Source organism: Lissotriton vulgaris, chromosome 4_1 (genome assembly GCF_964263255.1).
Source record: "Lissotriton vulgaris chromosome 4_1, aLisVul1.2, whole genome shotgun sequence".
NCBI lineage: Eukaryota > Metazoa > Chordata > Amphibia > Caudata > Salamandridae > Lissotriton > Lissotriton vulgaris.
The window spans coordinates 1,872,306,940-1,872,329,585 of NC_141691.1; the positions used below are offsets into that span (position 1 = coordinate 1,872,306,940).

The 22,646-nt window shown below is 44.0% G+C and overlaps 1 protein-coding gene across 4 annotated transcripts in view; it reads right to left on the reverse strand.

Moving 5' to 3' along the window:
• MTSS1 (MTSS I-BAR domain containing 1) overlaps positions 1 to 22,646 on the reverse strand; it is a 534,479-nt gene that overhangs the window by 148,034 nt on the left and 363,799 nt on the right. For all 4 annotated transcript variants that reach the window (XM_086966201.1, XM_086966203.1, XM_086966202.1 and 1 more), the window contains exon 4: positions 12,762 to 12,846. In XM_086966201.1, coding sequence (XP_086822327.1) covers positions 12,762 to 12,846 — 85 coding nt within the window. The remainder of the gene's footprint in view (positions 1 to 12,761; positions 12,847 to 22,646) is intronic.

Genomic DNA, 22,646 nt, shown 5'->3' on the forward strand with positions numbered 1-22,646 from the left:
AAGCAGTAGTGGCCCAACAGCAGACTTTTGGGATGTTGGTGCTTGTTGCCTGGGTGGAGGTGGAGGTGGATGGGGTAAAGAGCTCACAATTTGTTGCCCTGATGTGACGTTATCATGTTCTGCATCCAACTCCAAGCTGTGGTCTGGAGAGAAGTTACCCTCATCTGCAGTCGACAGATGTGCCTCCATTTCGATTACCGGTTCCTCTGAACTGTAAATGTCTAGCCTCTCTTCAATTTTGAGTCAAGACATTTAGAGTCTTCTAGCTTTCCGATCTCGTAAAGTCTTTTTTGATCGGAATGACCTGCAAGCCTCTTCTTGATGGTCTAGAGACAAAAATAAATTACACACCTTGTGTAAATCTGTGCGTGGGAATTTTGCAGGACATGAAGGACAACATCTAAAGGGTGTTCGTTCCATCAACCTTTGGCCATTTTTCGGAAGGAACGGCAAAGAGAATTTCTGCCCCAAAGGGCATAATCAAATTGAGTTGCCTGGATGAATTTGACGTTTGTGTAATATTTTAAACAGTGACGAGTCGCGTTCAAAACAATACCATTGATATTAGAAAGCATATTAATAATGTTCTCAACCGGAGCAGAGGAGCACAAGACCAAACCAGGTGGTGGAAAAACACAATCTAACATTGGAGTCGAGGAACATGCACATTGCAGGCAAGAGGAGGAGTCACTGCACCTTGTGCCTCAAAAGACTTCTTCAAAGAAAAACAACTTGCACACTTCCTAGCCCAACACTAGATGGTGGACTTATGCTAAGCATGTGTATCTGCAGCCACACATGCCATCATACATATGTATGTATATATACACACACACCGATATATATATATATATATATATATATATATATATATATATCTATATATATATATATATCTATATATCCAACAGGACATACGCGCAACCAGTAGCAGAGTACAGACCGACCACACCAGCATGTTTACGAATCTTTATTTCCAGGCAAGATAGTATTCACAAGCAGGATGGCATAACGCGTTTCGAGGTCAGTTACCTCTTAATCATATGCATAATTTCAGGGGTGGGATCGTCAGGCTTTTCAAACGTAGCTATGACATTGAAGAAGGACTTCTGTCCATTATATTAAAAGGCAGTCTTTCGTTGTGACATTCTTCCAAATATTTCAAGTTAAGGTAAAAGTACCAGTTTTTCATTCTTTTCTATTGTTAATACATATAGTCACTCTGAATGTTTATTGGTTTACCTTAACTCCTTTCTTTTTTCAAATTCACTCGATGTTCAGACTACAAGGTCCACAATGCCTCTTGTTGCAAGTTCCACATTGTTCATGTCTCCAATGTAGGTTTTGGCAAACTCTGCACAGTGTCACTCTCAGCCAAAATGCACAGGCTTTAAATCGGTCGAATGTAATCTTCGTTTTGTCCGATGGCTGGAGCGACATTGGAGCATTTTGCAACCACCTCGGAAATAAAACTGTTCCTTGCTTGCCTGACGGAGTAAAATGCGTCTGCATGCCGTGCTTAAGGAAAATCCTTTCTGCAAACTCTGGCTGTAACAGTAGTTCACATCCATGGTGAGGCGGGCCTCTTAACGTGGCCTCTCCATTCAGCCTTTTCCGTGAAAAATACTCCAGCCGGTGGGCGCTTCTTTAATTTGTTTCACACAAAGCACCAAAGATCTGACAACCGAAGCGCCACTTCCTGCGAGTCGGGGCCGGTTTACGGGATGTGTCAGACATCCTAGAAAATCCAACAGGACATACGCGCAACCAGTAGCAGCGTACAGACCGACCACACCAGCATGTTTACGAATCTTTATTTCCAGGCAAGATAGTATTCACAAGCAGGATGGCATAACGCGTTTCGAGGTCAGTTACCTCTTAATCATATGCATAATTTCAGGGGTGGGATCGTCAGGCTTTTCAAACGTAGCTATGACATTGAAGAAGGACTTCTGTCCATTATATTAAAGAGGCAGTCTTTCGTTGTGACATTCTTCCAAATATATATATACACACACACATACATACATACAATACATACACACACACACCGACAAATATATGCACACACTGAGGCTAGAATAAACCAGGAATGTACAAAATATTATGCTGAGCTCTATGCAGAGCAAGGACTGGGAATGTTCAAAGCCTTTCACACTACCTAGATAGGACTGCACTGACCGAGCTGCAGCCAGAATTAGAAGAACCAATCATTTTACAAGATATTATAAAGTTGTTGCCAAATTAGCCATCGGGAAAACACAATGGGCATATGGATTGCCAACCGAGTTTTACAAAAACCTACGCTGAACCACTGGCACCTAAAATGGCTGGCTTTGTATTAGATGGCTTATCAAAAAGGAACACTAACACATTCCACTACAGAAGCTATGATGGTTTTACTCCTCAAGCCTGGTTACACTGCATGAGTTGAGCAGTATTATGACCACTGTGGATGTTAAAGACGGATTATAAAATCCTCAGTAAAGATATAACAAAACGACGTCTCGCAGTAGTGCCAGTGTTGATCCAGTCCGACAAAGGAGGGTTTGTAGTGGTTCAAAGCACCACCACTAATGCCAGGCGATTCCGCATGCTTGAACTGCCTCCGGCTACAGCTTCCACCTTAGTGCTCCTAGTTGTGGACCTAGAAAAAGCCTTTGACACAGTCAGCTGGAAGTACATATTTGCATTATAAAGAAGGACGTGGTTTATTGACAATGCGGGATTGATCACGACATTGTATGCTGAACGAACAGTAAAAAAAAGAAAATGGGCGAGTCGTCTTGCTGCATTTGATTTACAGCAGGTAACTCACCAGGGCGGACCGCTATCCCCACTGATACCCAGGGCCGGACTGGGAACCAAAACCGGCCCTGGCAAAGTTCTCGGGGGTGGAGTATTGGGAGGGCATGGGAGGGGGGGGAGCTCCCACCCTTGCGGCGCACCGGGGGATTGCACGGTGTCCGCAACGGCCACTCCGGGTCTGGTGATACCAGCACTAATCATGGAACCTCTAGCAATAGTGCTGTGAGTAATCGGAGGGACATTGGAATAATCCCCAACGGGTGTGGGTCATGTTGCCTCACTATCTACTGAGGATGCTCTAGTATATTTACGAGATGTCACACCTGGCTGGAACAGGTTGTGAATGCACTCGACAAGTTTGAGCTATTTCAGGAGTCCAAGTAAATTGTCCCAGGTCCTGCGTAGTCTCTTTTAGGACACTTGAAAACTCAGCACCTAATACTATACTAACAAACAATCTCAAGTGGGAGTAGCAAACATTACTCTATAAGGGAGTGAAAATCTGCAAGGCAGCAGCCGATGTACTTAAAGGAAACATAAGGAGGTGATTCGGTCTATCAGAATCAGGATGGCCTTTCTCTCTTTTTTTTCCAAGTATTTATTTGGTACACAGAAGGCATATAATCGGTTAAGCGAGTGTGTCCTAGTTTACATGTGCGTATAAGGCATTATTCACCTTTATGGACACCATTAGCCCAACCAGGCGTCAGATATTCCCCTTTACGATTATGATCAGGGTAGGGTTGTCGCAAACGGTAGTGGTATTACTTGGCCAGTCTACCTTTTACGCTTTCAAGTAAGCTATTTTAAGAGTTAGATGCATTACTGCTATTACTAATCTGTAAAGAAGATAAACAGAGTAGCACTGCACAAAGTGTGACTACCTGGTTTGGAGGGGAAGTCTGAGAATTCCCAATTATATTATCTACTGGCAAAAATGCATTAGGTCGCCAAAAGCTTTGCAGATTCACTTTCAGCTGATCTACCCTGGATATGAAGGGAAGTCTGCGATGTTACGGCCATGATGCTGCGTCCTAAATAAACATGGATGGAAACACTGCGACTAAGGTAGTCAGATGCTACTGGGAAAGCTATCTGTGCAGGTAACAATGTGACAGCGCTATATGCCCATGCGGTGCCAATGGAGGCACCGACTGTTGGGTGGCACTCAGGGTTGCTCAAATGCAACAGGGCATTGGCTTGGGCAGTAGATGTCTTATGAGTCCTGTACCTAGGGAACCAGGCGGCAGGCCACAAACCTAGGGAACCAGGCGGAAGGCCACAAACCTAGGGAACCAGGCGGAAGGCCACAAACCTATGGAACCAGGCGGAAAGCCAAAAATAGAGGGGGACAAAGCGGAAAGCCAAAAACCTAGGGAACCAGGCGGAAAGCCACAAACCTAGAGAACCAGGCAACGGCCACAAACCTAGGGAACCAGGCAACACCCACAAACCTAGGGGACCAGGCGGCAGGCCAGAAACCTAGGGAACCAGGCGGCAGGCCAGACACCTAGGGAACCAGGCAACAGGTCAGAAACCTAGGGAACCAGGCGGCAGACCACAAACCTAGGGAATCAGGTGGCAGGCCACAAACCTAGGGAACCAGTCGGCAGGCCAGAAACCTAGGGAACCAGGCGGCAGGCCAGAAACCTAGGGAACCAGGCGGCAGGCCACAAACCTAGGGAGCCAGGCGGCCACAAACCTAGGGAGCCAGGTGGCGGCCACAATCCTAGGGAGCCAGGCGGCGGCCACAAATCCTAGGGGCCAGGCGGCGGCCACAAATCCTGGAGCTGAGAAACCGGAAACATGCTGTCCACCTCCATTGCAACTGGCTGCCTGGATCGTCTAGCACACCCGTTGAGATGCCCCCACAGGCTTGATGAGGAGAATGAGACACTGGCAGTGAGTATATAATTTGCCCCCGACCAGGCTGCCCACCTAGGTTTCAATATGTACTATTGTAATTATTTTTGATGCAAGAGTTTTAGGGACAGGAATGAGATAATTATGTAGGCTCTTTTCTCCGTACAGTAACAACAAGGATCATATATTGCGAACATAATTGATAATTACTGTTACAGTAATATGTAAACTTATTAAAAAGCAATAAAGGTTGGGTAAAAATAAAACACTAGACATATTAGACTTCAATTTAAAATGTGATCATAGTTACACTACGTCACCCAATGTCCTTTTCCATTAAATGATGTATCCTGTACTGTGTTGCCTGGTTATCCTTTGCGCGTCACGAAGCATCATTATAACATCAAATTGTATTAACCGCAAAATTCCTAATTTTAAAACACCGCTTTAATACATACCCTTCCATTTATGAATAATTATTACTACTTTTCTTTACTTCAGCTAAATATTAAGTAGCCAGTATACCAGTAACTACAAATACTCTCGAAAGAAAATAGAACATGCTAATTGAGGTTTTCATCGGACTTGAGAATAGGTTGAAATGAAAGACCCAGATTAACATTTTGTGTATCACAAATGTATACTAACTACTCCAGCTACTCTTTTAGTGTGCCCTCTTCTTTCAAAGGTTTTATTTCTCCCATTTTGATTTGTCTGTTGTACACAGCCTGAACGGTGCAGGAGTTAGAGTGCCAGGTCATAGTACACCGGGAAGTGCCAGAGATGCACAGACTGTACCGGCAGCAATACAAATAGAACATGAAACCATTATCACACCAGGGGTGGTATTGCAAAAAGGGTGCACTGTCGATGCTTGCGCCGCAGAACATCTTCAAACAGATGTGCCAGGCGCGAACAGGGACAGCGCGCCCTATTACCGATAGCACGCTGCCCAAGGGCAGATGCAAACGCACGCCTTCCCTGGGACCAGGGCATTAGTAAAAGAGTGAGCGGCTGCTTGAGGCAGCTGCTCCACCTTTCAAAGTGCAGGCGGCGTCCACCTGCACTTTAAAGGGGAGGCGGGCAGAGATCCCCCTGCAGGTGAGTGCAATGAGTGACGAGACCAGGTGTCTTCCAACTGTCGGGCGCGACCCCTAGGGGGGTCGTGGAGCGATGCAAAGGGGGTCGCGCTCCCAGTCACACTTCTGCTCAGGCCCGAGAGTAAAAAGACAAAATGGCAAGAGGTGATTAAAGGTGAAGTGAGAGGTTGAATGGGGAGAGTTCAGAAGTTGTAAAAAAAAGGGGTGAAAGAAAATGGCCTGAAAAGTGAGAGAGGGGTCCAGGGTTGGGAGAGGAGAGAGGGATGGAAGGGAGGGAGTGGGAGGAAAACTGCATGGGTAAACTGCAGAAAACAGCCAGGGTTTTAAGGGACCCCTGATTCTCCCGGCCATGGGCAGGTGAGCTTCTAATGTGGCAGCTAGTATTCCTGCAGAGTGGAGGGCCCTTCACAAAGGTTGACTAGAAATCTTTCTGATGTTAATCTCTGTATTTTGGTTATAAACAGGTACTGATGGGGTGAAATCTTTCCTCAGTGTTCCTGTGTGTAGAAAATTTATTTCAAAATAATGAAGCAATGCTATCCCAAAATACGCTGCGTCACGTAACATCATTTACATTTTCTTCCCACACAATTTAGTCAAGCCTGTTGCGTAATTTGGTCCTCAACTGCCTCATAATTCCAGTAGCCCTGCCTACGGGTTTAGAAATAGTCCTTATACCTCAATATGTTGACAAGGGGGTCTCGGCATCTAAAAGTTTGAAGACCTCTGGGCTAGACCCACCGCAGGGGGATGTTTTGAGGGGTCTGTGAGACCACCTTTCATCCTTCTGGAGGGCTGCCCTCAGGAGGGTGCACTAACTGTGATCACCTTTGTTGGCCCACAGTCAGTGCGTCTCCTCACAGCATCCTTGCCTCTTCCTCTTAAGAATGCGCTCGCGATACATGTGCACCGGCGCCATCTGTATTACGGAAGGGGAAGCTCAAGCATCTTCGCCCCTTTCGGTACTACTACAGTGCCCCGGGGCGAAGAAAAAGGGTACACATGCCAGTTGCTCCCTTGGGGCAACTGTCTGTAATATGACCTCAGGTGTCCAAGCAGGCACCGAACTAGACTGGCATCACTGCGTCATTTCCTGTGCCCTTTCTCGGCTGCCCAACTCATCATTAAGATAGGAGAGGGCAATTAAACAAGAATCCTGATCCATTATTGTTTTATATTAAGTATTCTGCGAACAGATTTTCTACTTCAAAGTTTGTTTGTTTCTGTTCACATCATTAAAATGAGTTTCACGGCATCGTTAGGTAAGCTCTCAGTGCGAGCAGCCGGGGTGGAGGGAGTAATGAAGGAGAAACACACACTTGGCAAGGCTCGACCGAGAATTTAGCATAATTGGATAGTCAGTGTAATGGAGCAATTAGTGCTAATACAGAGGCTTGAGCCAACACATGTGATTGACAGGGACATTTCTCCTTAATGTCTACATGAATTAAAAGATGGGAAAACGTTATGCATAACTCTTACTCCAGTTTCTCCAACAAAATTAGCTCCTGGTGTAAACATTTCCGAGTCTAACTTTATAAGTTGTACAGACTTGCTCAACAGGCAACGCGCCGTGCTGGTAAAAAACCATGCTGGCCTCGGCGGCAGGTACAAAGAGGTGGGCTCATTTCTGGCACCCACAGGAAAAGTGCCTTGCAGGCAAACCACAGACCCCACACGGAGCAGGATTCACGCAAAAAGATCCTGAATTAGGCGCACATGACGGTAATTATTATGCACAGAAAGTATCAAAAGTGTGCGGATCAGGCAGGCTGTATGCAACGTTGGGTATTGGTTGCTGTTTTAATGAGTTAGCGACAAAGCTAAAACAACCAAACATAATGTGAGTGCATATCCAACACGGGTGAGTGATAACATATCACTCAGCAGCATGAGCGGTGCATTCATCTGCTGGGATTCGTTTCACAGACATCACTTCATCATTAAGCAGTCATCATCCAACTTACTAGCCACCTCTAGCTCTGAGAGCCCCATTTAATTAGGCCTTGGAAGAGCCTTCAGGGCCCACTTCACTCCCTGACCCTCTTCTAGAGGTCACCAGTGCCACATTCACAGCCTCAATCCTCTGCTTGACATCTGTATCCCTAGAACACCAAGTCAATAGTCAACACATCTTGAGGCTTTCTCAGTGCTTGGTTTGTGTTCTCAGGCTTTTGGGAACACGTTACTTTCGGGGAGCTTCTGGACCCTCACCAGGATATGAAGGAAACTACATTGAGTGTGGATGTGTCCCCATTGGAAGAGCAAATGCTGTGCCCACAGAGAGGATAGCCAATGGTTGAATCCAATCCTTATGCTTTAGAGGGTGGGAGGAAAATGTGACTGTCACAACAACAGACCAATGGATTGAGAGAGCTGGCAGAAAGGCCCTATAATTAAAAATATGATATGCTTTATTTTAATAAAATCAGAGAGGTACTATCTAATGCCGAACCTAAAAAAAAAAATCTAAGGGGCATAGAGCGACATTTAGCATTTGGCTACTTATATTTTAGTTTCTGTGCGGTGCTAGGTCGCCAGCTCTTCGGAACGAGAGAAGTACATATCAGACAAATAGTTCATGGACCGGTGGGTTACACTCCCAGAGGAGCCTAGGTGTTTGATGGACCAGTCCTATTTTCAACAACTTTTAGCAGAACTTGTAGACTTCTGAAAGTTTCTCATTACTTTATCTTAGAAGGCAGGCAAGTGGGTCCTATATTTCGGTCGTCTGCAAGGATCGGCTTTGTGTACAATGGTTACGGACTCTGAACTCAAAACTTTCTTTCTCGGGTATCAAGTGGAGGTCTAAGAGGATAATGTTTGAGGTTATCCACTTCTCTGATCAGCCGTAATGCAGATGTTGTAGAATCTATCTTTCTAAGCAACCCATATGCTTATGTCCTCGTAGAAGGTGCCAAAGATGCCATGTTCCATTGAGTGGAGGATGGTTGCAACCTAAAAATCATCACTGCTGGGTCCAACATCTTCTAAAAGGGGTCATTGAGTGAACAATGTCACAACAAACCTCAGACCCCCAGGTGGCTTCATAAAACAAAGAAACATTGGTGAATGCCTACTGTTGGTGATTGTTAGCCAAGCAAATCTGGGAAAACCCATGTTCTCCTCTATTCTGGATGTCATACCTGTTATTGCATGCATCACATCCTGTTCACTAAGAGGTTCGGAGAGTGCAGCGGCACAGCCTTACATACCCATGTTAGACCCAGAACACATCGCACTCAGATCCCACCTTTGCTGTTGTCCTGTAGTGTTTGCACATACAGGTAGTATGTAATGATGAAAGAATACATTGTTCGCTTACACAGGAGTGTCTTCCTTTCGAATGGAATGACATTTCTGGGGTGACATTAGCAGCCTTCCACAACCTTTTCCTCTGTGTATATTACAGCTGCTCGAATGTTCGCATAGCTACAACAACCTTGTGATATTTGCCTTACAGATGACCAATTTTAGCACCAAGACATAGTAACTCACCTGTTACTACAGGTCACCTGTATTAATACCAGCCACAGGCTCACGCCCATTGAATTATTCTCCTGGGAATGGACTGCGATTCTGTAGCAGAACTAAAATAATGCATCAATACCATTAGCATCTCATTTGCTGTTTCAACCTCCCTAACGCAATATGGTTCCTTCCAATTTACAGCCAACAAAGTGACGCATGAGCTCTGCCTATGGCTCGTCATGTTCTCAAGCAAAACCATGCACATAACACATTATAACTAACATGCCTCCCATGGATGGTAGAACTGTCACATGTAAACCTAAGAACAATAGCAACATTGATGAACTGTAGCTACAGGTAAATAAATATTTTCTTTTCTAGTGTTTGTTCTTTCAGAGATTCAAACATTCTGAATTGGGGTAAACAGTACATTGACCAGAGAGGCCGTGGCGCCCAGAGAAAATGGCTGCCTGCTCCTTTTTCTCTGTAAGGGTAGGGAGGAAAACAGGAAACCATGAGGGTGGAAAGCAACTATGCCTGAAACGGGAAACGGCCACTACAACGCGGCCGTTTCCATGAGTAACCATAACCACGCATGCTTTACAACGCATGTGTGGTTACACGAAAAGCCTTTACCACGCATACCTTTAATACGAGATGCGTAGTAAAGGCATGTGTGCAAAAGCAAACCAAAAAAAGGGGGGGGGGGGACTTGGGGGGGTCTCGCCCCACCACCCAAAAAAAAACGTGGGTTAAAAAAAAAAGGGGGGTTGGGGGCGGTCTCCCCCCCCCAAAAAAACTCACCTGATTCAGAAAGAAGAAGAAATGTGGAGGCAATCTGCGTCGTTAGAGGAAACGGAAAGACATTTCCATTTCCTCTAAACGACGTGAAACGTCACATCGGAAGGGATTGGAAAGAAGAGGACGTGGAGCGGTAAGGAGGAATGAGGGGGTGGTTTTAAAGGGGAAAAATATAAGGGTTCATTTACAGTGATAGGAGATATCCTTTAACATAAAAATGCCAATAACATGCATAGTTTCACAACGAAAAACGTTGTAAAAATGTGCGTGTTAAAGGCTTTTTCGTGGTAAAGGAGATGCGTGGGAAAGGAATTCCGTTGTAACGCATGCGTGGTAAAGGCATGCGTTGCAACGGAATTCGTTGTAACATCATAAAACCGCCTGAAACAAAGAAAGTGTAACTGCTTACAAAGCTTTCTGCTGCAGCAATCAGCACTGAGTTGGTCTTTTTAATAAATATTCTCTGCTGAGCAGCCTTTTGTTTATTGTAGGCGCATATAGCCACACATGGTGTCTGTATTTTGTTTTTTTGTTGCATCACATTGTATGGAGAGTGTTTCACTTGTTACCAGTGCGCATTCTTTTACAGTGCCAAATTGGCACGAATGAGCGCTCATGAATGTTTCCTCGGACTGCCTCCTTTAATTTCAACAAGGGAAATTTCAAATGTATCTGCATCGATGGAAAACATGTAGAGACCGATCTCTCCACATAACTTGCTGCTATTTTGAATATTCTGTTCGATGGTTAGATACTTTCGTTTTCCTAATGACTTTACTGCCATATACGCATACATATCTATATTTCAAGGGCTGGCTATATATCATATGAACAAAAATATTGTTTTAATTGTCATCATTACCAATATGTTCTAACAAACACCAACTCTCCGCTATTCCTGGAGAGCAAAGCATCAAATGTTCTCATCATCTGTTCTTGGCTTTTGCAAGTTTTTTCTGCTCTTTATGGTCACACTGACATTGTGTGATAATATACACTGCTGATATTTTAATTTCTTTCCGCATGGACGAAATTAACTGAGACTAATTAGCACTGCCAGTGTGTCTAAATCCTATGCAAATACTCTGTATTCAGGGAAAACTTCTACACCTTCTGATATTATGGAAGAAAATATGTCTATCAAACAAGTAACTAGTACTACATCTTTGCTACCGAAATTGATTTGTTTATCAAAATTAACCAAACGGTCCACCAAAAAAAGGCCTAAAAATGATCCTCCTTCTCTAGTCAAAGCATCAACTACCCGTCAGGGGAATTGCTTATAGAGGAGATCTGAGACCGCCATAAAAAGCAGCAATAAATGGCTGCAAACTCCGGATGATAAGTGGTATCTCATTGATAAGAGAGTGATTGAGGAGTGGCTAGTAAGGAACTTCAAGAATGCCACGACAAAAATCTATGTGGAATTAACACAGTTGAAGAAATAAAAAGCTGATGACTTGGAAAATCGTAATTGGAGAAACAACTAGCATATGGTGTACCAGAAGGGTTAGAGAGAAATGATACCACAAAATGATTTAAATATTTAATACCCAATGTTGTAGATAAGGCAAGAACAGATTCTCCAAATATTTTAAGGATACACAGATTTTCTATTAAGTCAAATTTTTGTGCCGCATCCACTAAACCCAGAGGTGTCATGCCACTTTTCTTGAATATGTAGAATTATTTTAAGTTGCTATCACTGCCAAGACAAAAAAGATAGTTTTCTGGTCAAGACACAATCTATTCTCTCATTGCATCGTAAAATCTACTGTGGATAGGAAAACAAAGTATTCAGACGGGTATTCAGATCTTGTAATACGGAATGCCAGATTTGGCATTTTCCAAATAAGCCTCTTCAAAGTCACTTAAAAAAACAAATCCACGACATGCAATGATCCAGCTAAGCTGAGGTAAGTTCTAGATGATTGCGAAGAGGAAATAATGGAAACATCCAGATTTCCTATCTGATAATCATTTCTCAATTTTAATGGACTTTTTTTAGAATGTAACTTAGATAAATTTTTTATTTTTACTTTAACAATCTTTTTCCCTTGCAGCTTGTGTTTTATCAGCCCTTGTCGCAGGTTAATATAATTGCATTACTTTTCCACATAATATCTCTTTTTGATATTGCCTCTCTCTTGAATGTACGTTTCCTGCACCAAACATATTATAATGAACGTGTGTGTGTGACGTCACTGCATTTATTCCAGATGCATCATGCAAAGCCAGCATAACTAGCAATTGATCCCGACCACTTATTTGGGAGGTGTGATGGAGATAGGAAATGGTTGGAGCAAATGACGGGGAGAATCTTTGAAGCTGGATCGTAGGGAAGGAGGCTGGTGTAGGATAAACATGAGGAAGATGAGCAAAAAAGTAGAACTAAGGCTGAGTCTATTCCACCCGCCTTGTATCTGGATACCGAGTGCCGGGATCAGGGCATCAGCTCAAGAAGACAACAATGAGAAATGACATGGGCTGTGTGGTGAACAGATGCATATAGTGACAACATGACATCAGTATGGATACGCTGTCAACACAGCGCTTTAGGAACCAGACTGCGGTTCACCTTGATCAAGCCATACTTGGAAACCAGAAATCTGGATTCTAAACTGTTGACGCGTATACCAAAAGATTAAGAACCTAATATTTTACGGTGAGCATGCAAACAATGTCATTATTGAATCATTGATTTACATTCCTACTAACCTTGAGAACTGGCGGAGTTTAGATTCTATACTTCGGTGTCTCATGCACATCCGGGTGAGCGCAGATCCAACTTCTCGTGTGGCACCTAGAAGCAAAAAAGAACATCATTAAACAGGTAGGCACTGCACGAAAGTGAGAGACTTCTAAACTGACGCAACAGAAGGTCAAAATACCCCTGAAAGTCGTAACATAGTTTCATGATCAATGTCTAGAGCTTTACTACAGAACTGCCACCATGCCTGAGCTGCAATCAAAAGTAACTTCAAGTAACAGTTGAAGAACTGATCTTTTCAGCAAAAAACACATGCCTGTTAATGTGTCCAACTAACTGCAATGTAAATTATTGTGCCCTGCGTCAACATTGAGCTATACGAATGTATAGCTGTTGTATTACATGAAATTTAACAACCTAGGCAATTGATTCTTAATAGTCACAAAGTAAAAGACATGAGAGAGGAAATTTTAGTCTTCTTATTTCCTGAAACCAAGTTGCTTGTCTTGTTTCGCCACTGGTTTGCAACACTGTATCAAAAAACACGCAGGAGTATCGAGTTTGAACCTCATATCCGGAGGCATCTGCCCACATGCATCCTGTGATTATTTAAAACTCAGTTTTTCATCTGTCTACTTTGCGACCAGGAGGCAAAACGTTTTTTATTGAAATTCCAGATCCGCACATCATTCTTTTTATTATTGAACCAAAGTTTTCATCGCTACTACAAAACGAAATATCCTTCACTGAATATGAAGATTAATACGTCCGTTTTTAGATCGATGATATGCAATATCTGACCTGTTTCGAAATATCCGGCTAGAAAACGATCATTGCAGTAAACAGGCGTTATTTTGAACCAGATTTCTTTGAAGAAACGTGTCAACTAGATCCAATACCTTCCACCCCAAAGATTGATTTATGGGAGTACATTATAAAAAGATGTTGATTATTATGGAACCATCTCAAATCTAGATCATTTAGAATTGTAGTACGTGGCTACTCCAGAAGAAGGCGCTGGTCGCCGAAACGCGCGTCGAGAATTAATTTGTGCCACTTTTTAAATTTCTATTTGTATTTTTGTTTATTGTACTTTATAATGCTGATTTAATTATTGTTAGACCTGTCTGGTTTTTTTGGCGAAGTCCCTCCTAATTTTTATTTATTTTGTCCCCTTTTTGCCCCTCATACCCTTATTAATTTTTGTGTCTACTGACTTTTTGTAGGTATTGGCCAGGGGGATAGGTGTTCTCTCTCCCCCTCATAATCTTTTACCTCAGGTCCAGAGGCCTGTTCTGACAGGAAAGTTGGCACCACCTAAAATGGTGGCCACCAACTGCCCCAACTGTCACCAACAGAACTTGGCCATAGCCTAACATAGGGCATTCCAGAACCTTCTGGTCCATTCTGGACCACTGAAGGGCAGCCTATATAAGGCGGAATGCGGGGCAGCCATTTTGTCTACCTGTGGAAGTCAGCTGGAGGACAGGTGGTAGCTGAGGGTGGGAAGAGGTTAGACTTAGGGAAACTGCCTATTGGTCCAACCCACTACTCCCCTTTTGGTTACTTGTCCTGGCCCCGCTGTGGGAAGTTACTGGAGACCCTGGCCGCCTAGCTAGCCCCTTGTCTAAAATTATACAGGGACAGCTTCAGGAGAAGGAGACTGCAGCGCTGCGGTGTGCAGTCCTCTGCCCAGCATAGGGAGTCCCGAGACTGGTAAATTGTCCTAGACTGACCCCTACTTTGTAAACCCCTGGAGCGTTATCTCTCACCTGCTGTGGTGGAGCGCCACTGAGGAGAGTAGCAGAAGCCAGGAAGAAACGGGCTGTCCTGCCTTTCAACTCCCCAAATCTGGTGCAGGGCAAGTGGCGCCGTTCTGGTGCGGAAATCGTGTGCCCCGAGGTGAGGAGTGGAGCCGGGGAAGTCTTCGGCAGCGTTTACAGTGGACCGGGAGGAGAGAGCAGCATCGGAACTACAGCGCGGCCTCCAGCGGTGAGACGCTGATCCTTCGCGCATGCTCCGTGGCGCCGCCGGGCTCCGTGAGGAGGAGCCGGATCAAGGAAGGCGGGAGCAACTGCTGAGGAGCGAGGAGCGCATTGCGCATGTCCCCGTGATCAGCGCGTCCCCGGCCAGGGAGTGTGAGGCTTCGTTTTCCCCCTTCGCTCAGGCGCCTCAGGAAGGAGCTGGCGCGAGCGGAAAGGGGGCCTTACCGAGTGCGCTTCACTGTTCCTCTGCCCCAGCGTCAAGGAGACGAGTGCGCTTCACTATTCCCCCGCCCCAGCATTAAACAGGCAGCTGGCTCGGCAGGAGGGAGTGGAGTGAGACCGGTGGGACCTCGAAGGAGCCTGAAATTGACAGTAAGGAGGTCATCTGGAGGGGGAAGGTGGCGCTAGAGCCTGCAATCATCTGGTGATCCATTAATGGTTGTTGCTCCTCTCAGCTACTGTAATTCATAAAGTGGTGGGAAGCCTGAGGAAACCCTCTTTGACTGTGAGCTAGAAAGAGGAAGTTATTGGTACAGCATATTAGCCATAACCAGTGACTCTGGAGACTAGTTAACTGCACTATTAATGTTGAATTAATTTAATATCTCTGAAAGTGCCTTCAGTGGAGTATAGGAGGAGGGGGCCTGCTGAAGAGGGAAAGGTTACATGTCCTCTTAGTGAGTTAAGGTTCAACTGTGGCAGAGGGGATTATATCTACAAATCTGGAATACTAGAGCCTTATCTAAAGTAAAGTGCTGGTATTATCTCTTTGAAGAGTCATAGGAAGCTATAATTTAACAGGTTAAACAAGCACAGTGCTTGATGAGGTAAACTGTTAATCCTGCTGAATGTGGATTTGTTATAATTGAAAGTGTCATTATTGATTAACTGGCAAGTGTAATGCACCATAGAAATTCTATTGATAAATTGTTTAGTAGCTTCAAAAGTAATTATTGATTCTAAGGTACAAGTTCTCCAAATGCAAAAGTGTGATAAGAATTCAGAAATACAGTGACTGCTAGTAATTTAAAAAGTGATAATCTGCTAGTAACGTACAAAGTGTAATTGCCGACCCTGAAAGTGATCTAAACTGCTTTGAACTATTTATATGTGAGCTACTAATAATTGACAACAAAGAGAACATTATTTTTATATAAAGCAGTACGTATTTTCATATAATTTTGGTGTAGAGTTTTCTTTTTGAGTGCTATTGCGTGAAATTACTTTTGGGTGGTCTGCAACCTTTACACTGTGCCTCTGAATGTTAGTCTTGCCCTAGGCCAGGCTACCTAATTCCAACAATTATCTTTGATGTGATTTTATTAACTGTATTAGGGAACCAGTTTTTATTATTGTATTAATAAATTTCTAGCTACTGAACCTTTGATAATAAAATTTCCTCTCTCATGTCTTTTACTTTGTGACTATTAAGAATTAATTGCCTAGATTGTTACATTTCATGTGTTGTTTTATCCCTGACCTAGGAATTACTTTATCTAATTCTCAGGGGTCCTTGATACCTATGAATAATAGCTGTTGTATTACACCATGATACGTATAGTTGTCGCATTACACCGTTGAACGTATAGATGTGGTATTACACCATTGCGCAGTGTTCTAGTCTCACTCCTAATGCTGGCAGAGCAGAAATTCATCCACTCTTAACTCCCAAAGATAATGAAGCCGCATTCTTGACAGAAAATGTACATTTTTTATTTCGCACTTAATACTAGAAGTTTGTCTTACTGTGGATTGTTCCAATTTTAGTAAATAAGGGGACTGAGACAGAGAAGATATAGTGATTTGCCTTCGATAACACACTTCGGCTATGTGGGGAAGCAGAGCTAGATCTTTGGTTCCACAGTCTGTTATTCATTGCACGGCGGGGCTTCAAAATGTCCTCCTTAGAGAGGTGAACTTTTAGCCACAAATATATATATATATATATATATATATATATATATATATATATATATATACATATACATATACATATATATATACATATACATATACATATACACACTCATTCCAGATCCCAACAGGAACCGCAGAGCTCCTTACGAAGGGAAAGAAACAATACAGCAAACCGCATAGGATAAGACCAGGCAAGCAACAAGGGGACCAGCAGCAACTGGTGACATAGGGCATAGCACTTTACACAATCAGCACGCATATCTCGGATATAAGCAGATGAACTTGAAAAAAGAGGAATACAAGGTGTGCATCCTGCCCCCCTTTACAGGACATTGTAAATTGCACATGGTATATATTATAGGGGTCATCACGGAACACAAGTGGAAATCAGAGTAATCCTATTAAAAGAGATGGACATTTATTATACAAATATCCTAGCAGTAGGTAGCTTCTCTGGTTGAGCCGCAGACACCCAGATGCTTGTACGGCCAAAGGGGGAGATCCTTCATGGATGCAAAGGTAGAAAAGTGGTGTTGTAGGTTTCTTTTTAAATCCCTTCTAAGTGGTAGCAAGGTAAATATTTACTGGTGGAGAGTTCCAGGTCCTTGTGAACGTTTCCAGAGAAGGTGGCCTTCAGAGTGGAATTTTTAAAAGTCATGATGCAATTAGTCCAGATCAATCTGAAGATTATGTGTTTTTCACTTGCAACTAGTCAGGCGAAATGTGCAAGGGCAGCAGGTAGGAGAGGGCACCAGAGAATGGACACCACTAATGCAAAGGACAGGGATGACCTGTGCCTTTTCTGCAACCAGACTTCTACGTTAGCTGCAGTCCAGTTAGCTTAAACTCAGATCTGACAACAAACAAGCTTAAACCCCACTCAGGACCCACTTTAGGGGCAGCCCACATGCCAGGAATGGGCCACAGCTAATCCAGGTGTGGGACCAGAATACCGCCTGACGTACACACTGAGCACTAAAATAACACTTCAATGGAGTTGATACAAACCCCAATATCAGTATCAGTTTAATTATATTTGAGCATACAATATTTAGGGCACAATATTTATGTCAGCTATATTTCTGTATACAATATTCTGGCAAAGAACCCTAATCCACCAGGAGCCCACAAACAATGGAAGCTCCTAACATTACAAATGATGTAGTGCGCAGCTTTGGAAAGCCCTTTGCTTTCTCTTAGGGTAACTTCAGATAGGGTGACAGTAGAGAAGAGCAGTTTGACTGCTGGGATTTGAGGTCAGCACCCAGAACTGTGTTCAATGGTCGTGACCTTTGATCCTGGACAGTATGAGCTGATGGTGAGCCCGACATGTGTCCTGGAGTTTCCTGAGCTGCTCGTGGCTGGGTCGTCCTCAGGCTGTGCCGAGGGCACTCTAGAGTCATCCTGCAAAGGACACAGTGCACTGAGCAGGAGCATTAACTCTCATTCCAGCCCAGCAATGGAGCCTGGAAATATACCCTCAGAAGGCTCAGATGCAGAGTGTAACAACTCCTCAGTTCAGAGGTATTCACTACACCCTGACTGACGATGCGCCTGACAAATCATTGATCCATCTGACCGGGAGGTCTCATGCGCCACCCAATGCTTCCGCCCTTTAAAATATAGTTACACACATATTTACGTGCTGTGATTACTACTAGTACTATTTAGCATTCGTATAACCGAGAGTATAATGAAACCCGGGCCAGGGAAGACTCAGCCAGACCCAATCGGGGCCCGGGGCCCTCCCGCCATCGCGAAGCCCGCGGAAGGAAGGCCGACCAGGAATGGTCGCCACCAAGATAGCCAACAGCCCCCCGAATCAAGGGGCGGAATGGCAGGCAGCGGGGGGGGGGTTAAATTAGTGCGCAAGGTCCTGAATTAGCATGTAACTTCACCTGCAAGGAAGCGAGCGTTGCAGCCGCAAGGCAGAGGTGAGGCGGAAGAAACTCAGGAAAGATATACAAAAGAGAGAAAATGTACTGGAGGTAGATGAAAGGCTCACACAGTGTCCTTGGGATGCCTCGCAGCAGAGGCACTGAGAAGCAGGCGAGGGGCCAACAAAGGGTGTAGGGCAAGTGGAACGGCACTTGCAGCCCGGGCAGGTCCTGACGGACACCCATGCAAGTTGAAGCCTGGAACGGCAGACACAGAGGCCCAGCCTAAGGGGCACCTCACAGAAACCTATACTGTTTGGGAGCAAATAACAGCAATAAATGTACAAAGACAATGGAAGTATACAAGAACATGGATGCTATGAATGACCAATGAAATTGGAAAATGTACAATTTTATATCTGAATAAACTGCAACCTTTTAAGGCACCAAATCACGTTGTCAGTGGTATGATGTAAAGGTAAAAGGGATGCAGTTAAATGGTCCAGGGGGAAGGAGGACTCGCTCCTGGGAGAAGTTTTTGGCAGTATTGTTTGTACCTTATACTACAGAAGCGTGTGCACTCCTTTCCAAGGCACTGTGAGGAACTACACTCAGGGCCAGTCCGGCCCTGACTACACTTCGGGCGGGTGTGTGAGTTTAGCGGGAAGAGACTGCAGGCACAACCATAGCGAAAACTAACTAACATACAGCTAGATTCATCAACGGAAATTGCGCTCGGAAAGGGCCAGATTCTGCGAATCTGGCCCTTTGCGAGCGCAATTTTTGCATTTGGGATTCATCATCCCAAATGCAAAAATCGCTATTATAGAATTCGCAAATTTGCGAGGAATTGCATTTAAGGAATCTCTATTTAAGATTCCTTAAATGCAATTCATGAAACATTTAAAAATTGCGAATTCGCTATTTTGGGCCGCTATTTACCGCAAAGTCAAACCTTGTGGTAAATAGCTGAAACTTAGAAAAATGCACTTAATTGCTTTTTTCTAAGTTGTATGTTACACACACACATGTCCTTGGGACATGTGTGTGTGTAACACCAGCATCCAATATCATTTCAGGGGTGCAACAGGGTGTCCTTTGGACACCCCTGCACCCTTGAAATCGCAAACTCAACATGCGAATCGCTAATAGCAATTCGCACATTGATATGTCTTCCCATTCATTCCTATGGGCATTTAGGCCCATAGGAATGAATGGGGAGTTATTCCTTATTTGCGATTAGCAATTAGCTAATCGCAAATAAGGAAGCTGTAGAAATCGCAATAAATATTGCGATTTCTACATGAATCCCGTTTTGCGAGTCTGTAATAGCGATTCTTTAACAATAGCTATTACAGACTCGCAAAACATGCCGATGATGAATCTATGTGATAATGCTTTATCAACGAGTGGCCACGAGATGGCAGTGTCTGATAACAGAACAAACTAAAATCGCCTTATACGTTTGTTTCTCCCCGACTGTACATAATTGTAATTACAACAGATACACAATGTATGCGATAACTCTCCAACAGCCAATCCGAGTGCAGACTGATAAGAGCCTCAACTATTAAACCGCTGTGGGGTAACATAAATGACTGCCCTGCTTCCTAACTTGTTGTTAAAATTTGGATTACAAATAAAACGGGCTTCGGTAGACACCCAAAGGAGATGAGACGTACATCGAAAAAAAAAATCCGGAGTTACAGCGCTAAGAAGTCGGACGAGTGTCTCGTAAAACACAACAGCCCAGGGTGTGTCAGATTCCAAACCCACAGCCCGTGCCGGCTCCTGAACACCAACACAGAATATGGAGTCTTTTTAGTTGTTTTTTTTCCTTTTTCTAGTTTTCTGTTGGTTGGAAGCGGACTAGCATTTCACCAACTCCGGGATATTCTAAGCTTCGTGGCAATCAATATTACTCCAGTCAAGACAACGTGTTAAAGGTCTTGTGGTTCACACGTGCTTTGGAAGTTGGCCCTTCAGTTTCTCTCACAATATGCCACATAACATAATACAACATAACATAACAAATCCTAACCCGCTGATCTGTGGAATGGTCTGTGGTGCTGAACTAGTTTAAATCCTCTCGTGATCCCTTGTATTCTATCACATGATGTAAAATTCAACAAAACAATTTGGAGGGAAAAAACTAAAGCAAATGTATATGAGATCCTTTAAAGTGTGTGATGTGTTTTAAGAAATTGGAGAAATCTTCTCTTGCCTCCACAGCACACGCCAAGCGGTGGGTGACAGAAAATCATGTAAAGCGCGTGGTGCTGACGTCACCGGTGCATCTTCGTGCTCGAAGTGGACCAAATGACAGCAGAAACCAATCTGACCCAGAGGCTATTGCTGTGAAATAAACTGAACCGTATTACAGCGTAGATCTAAAGAGTAGAGGTGGGCGAGCCCGGTTCGAGCCTGGAGCCTGGCTCAGCTCGAGGTCCTGTCGGAATCCCGAGTCGAGCTTTCCAGTGACTTTTATGCCTGCCTCCTCTACCCAGGGAGTGGCGTTACGGCCAGAACTGCCGACCAGGTTTGAGTGAGCTTCAGTTCAACATCCTGAGTTTCTCGGCGGATCACATATTCTCCCACTGCCTACAAACAAGGAGTGTGACCATGTGTAATATAAATAACGCTCATATAAAGCGCTTCAACACATTTGGGTCCCATTAACGCTGTATAAAAAACTGCAGAAAAATGAACAAAGAGGTCAAAACAAAGCCTTAGCATGAGGAAAGACATTATAATACCCACTTCCTGACTCATTTCTACAAATGAAACTAGAAAACATGATACAGTGTAGCTTCCCCGCTTACACGGTGTGATCGCAGGCAAAGATTTTATTTCACCAAAAACTCTTTTTTTCCATTGTAACTTCCAAATAGTTGAGTTCAGAATACCTGTTGTACACAATCCTATTGTGTGCTGCTCGGTGCAATACTATAAAGTGATCTATTAATGTCAAAACTTCAAATGTTGAGGAGATACATTTTCTTGCATTTTGAATAGGGATGGGCGGAATTTGCGTAGTCGCGCTACACAAAGCTCCGCGAAACGGTAATGAATCTCCGCGAGCATGCAAATGTTCCGCGAACACGCGGAATTGCTTGTTCCGCCCGTTCGTGATGCTTTTTTCCTGTTCGTGAACGATGTTTGCATGCTTGGGGAGAAATATCTCGCGAGCACGCATTTTGAAAGCACGAACAAGCCAAAAATTCCGCAACGCAGCGGATCGTGAAATTTTTGGCAATACAAAGTTCTGCGCGGAACGCAAAATTATCCAAATTCCGCAAATTGCGCAAGCGGAACGGAATTTACCGCCCAAGCCTAATCTTGAAGAGGCTTGATCACCTTTTACGTGATGTTCGTTGTGTGATTTACATAGCAAACATTTTCAGGGCTCAGCTCATGCACGGGCTCAAAGTTCCGAGCCAGACTCTTCTCCCTACAAATCAGCGGGCTCGCCCACCTCTACTAAAGAGCCGGATGTGCAAGATCGGGGATCGTGGTCATCTTTATTAACTCTTATGTTACTCTTTTTAGTCATAGTGCTTAAAAAAACCAATTCGACTCTGGTAGCAGTACCGAGCAGCTGCATGAAGGTTAAAAGAAAAGTGCGTTTCTTTGAGACTTCAAAATGGCCATCTTGGTGTCAAGATGGCTCAATGTGCAGGGAATTAAAGCCAATCGGGTGGTGATTATTGGGTCAGATTTACACTCTAGTCCTGATATAAACATTAAAAAATGCTTTCTGTAGTAAAAAAAAAAGCTAACAGAAAAATAACTTCTTTCTGTACGGAATTGGGGTGAGTGTACTTTCCAGATGTAAAAATGCCCCTTATGCATTGCAATGGAACCATTTCCTAGGAGGAAAACGGTGCAATCAATTGGTCTATATCTTGATGTGAGACATGTATGCATCCTCTGGGCTGATCCAAATGAGACTGATACTGGCTCAGAGCAATGGCTGAACCAAGCACGCCAATGGCTGAACCAAGCACGCCAATGGCTGAACCAAGCACGCCAAAGGCTGACAAGGGCTTAACCAAGTCCACTCTGTAGGCACCGGCATCCCTTGTGGGACAGCACTGGCAGCCTGTGCTGCACT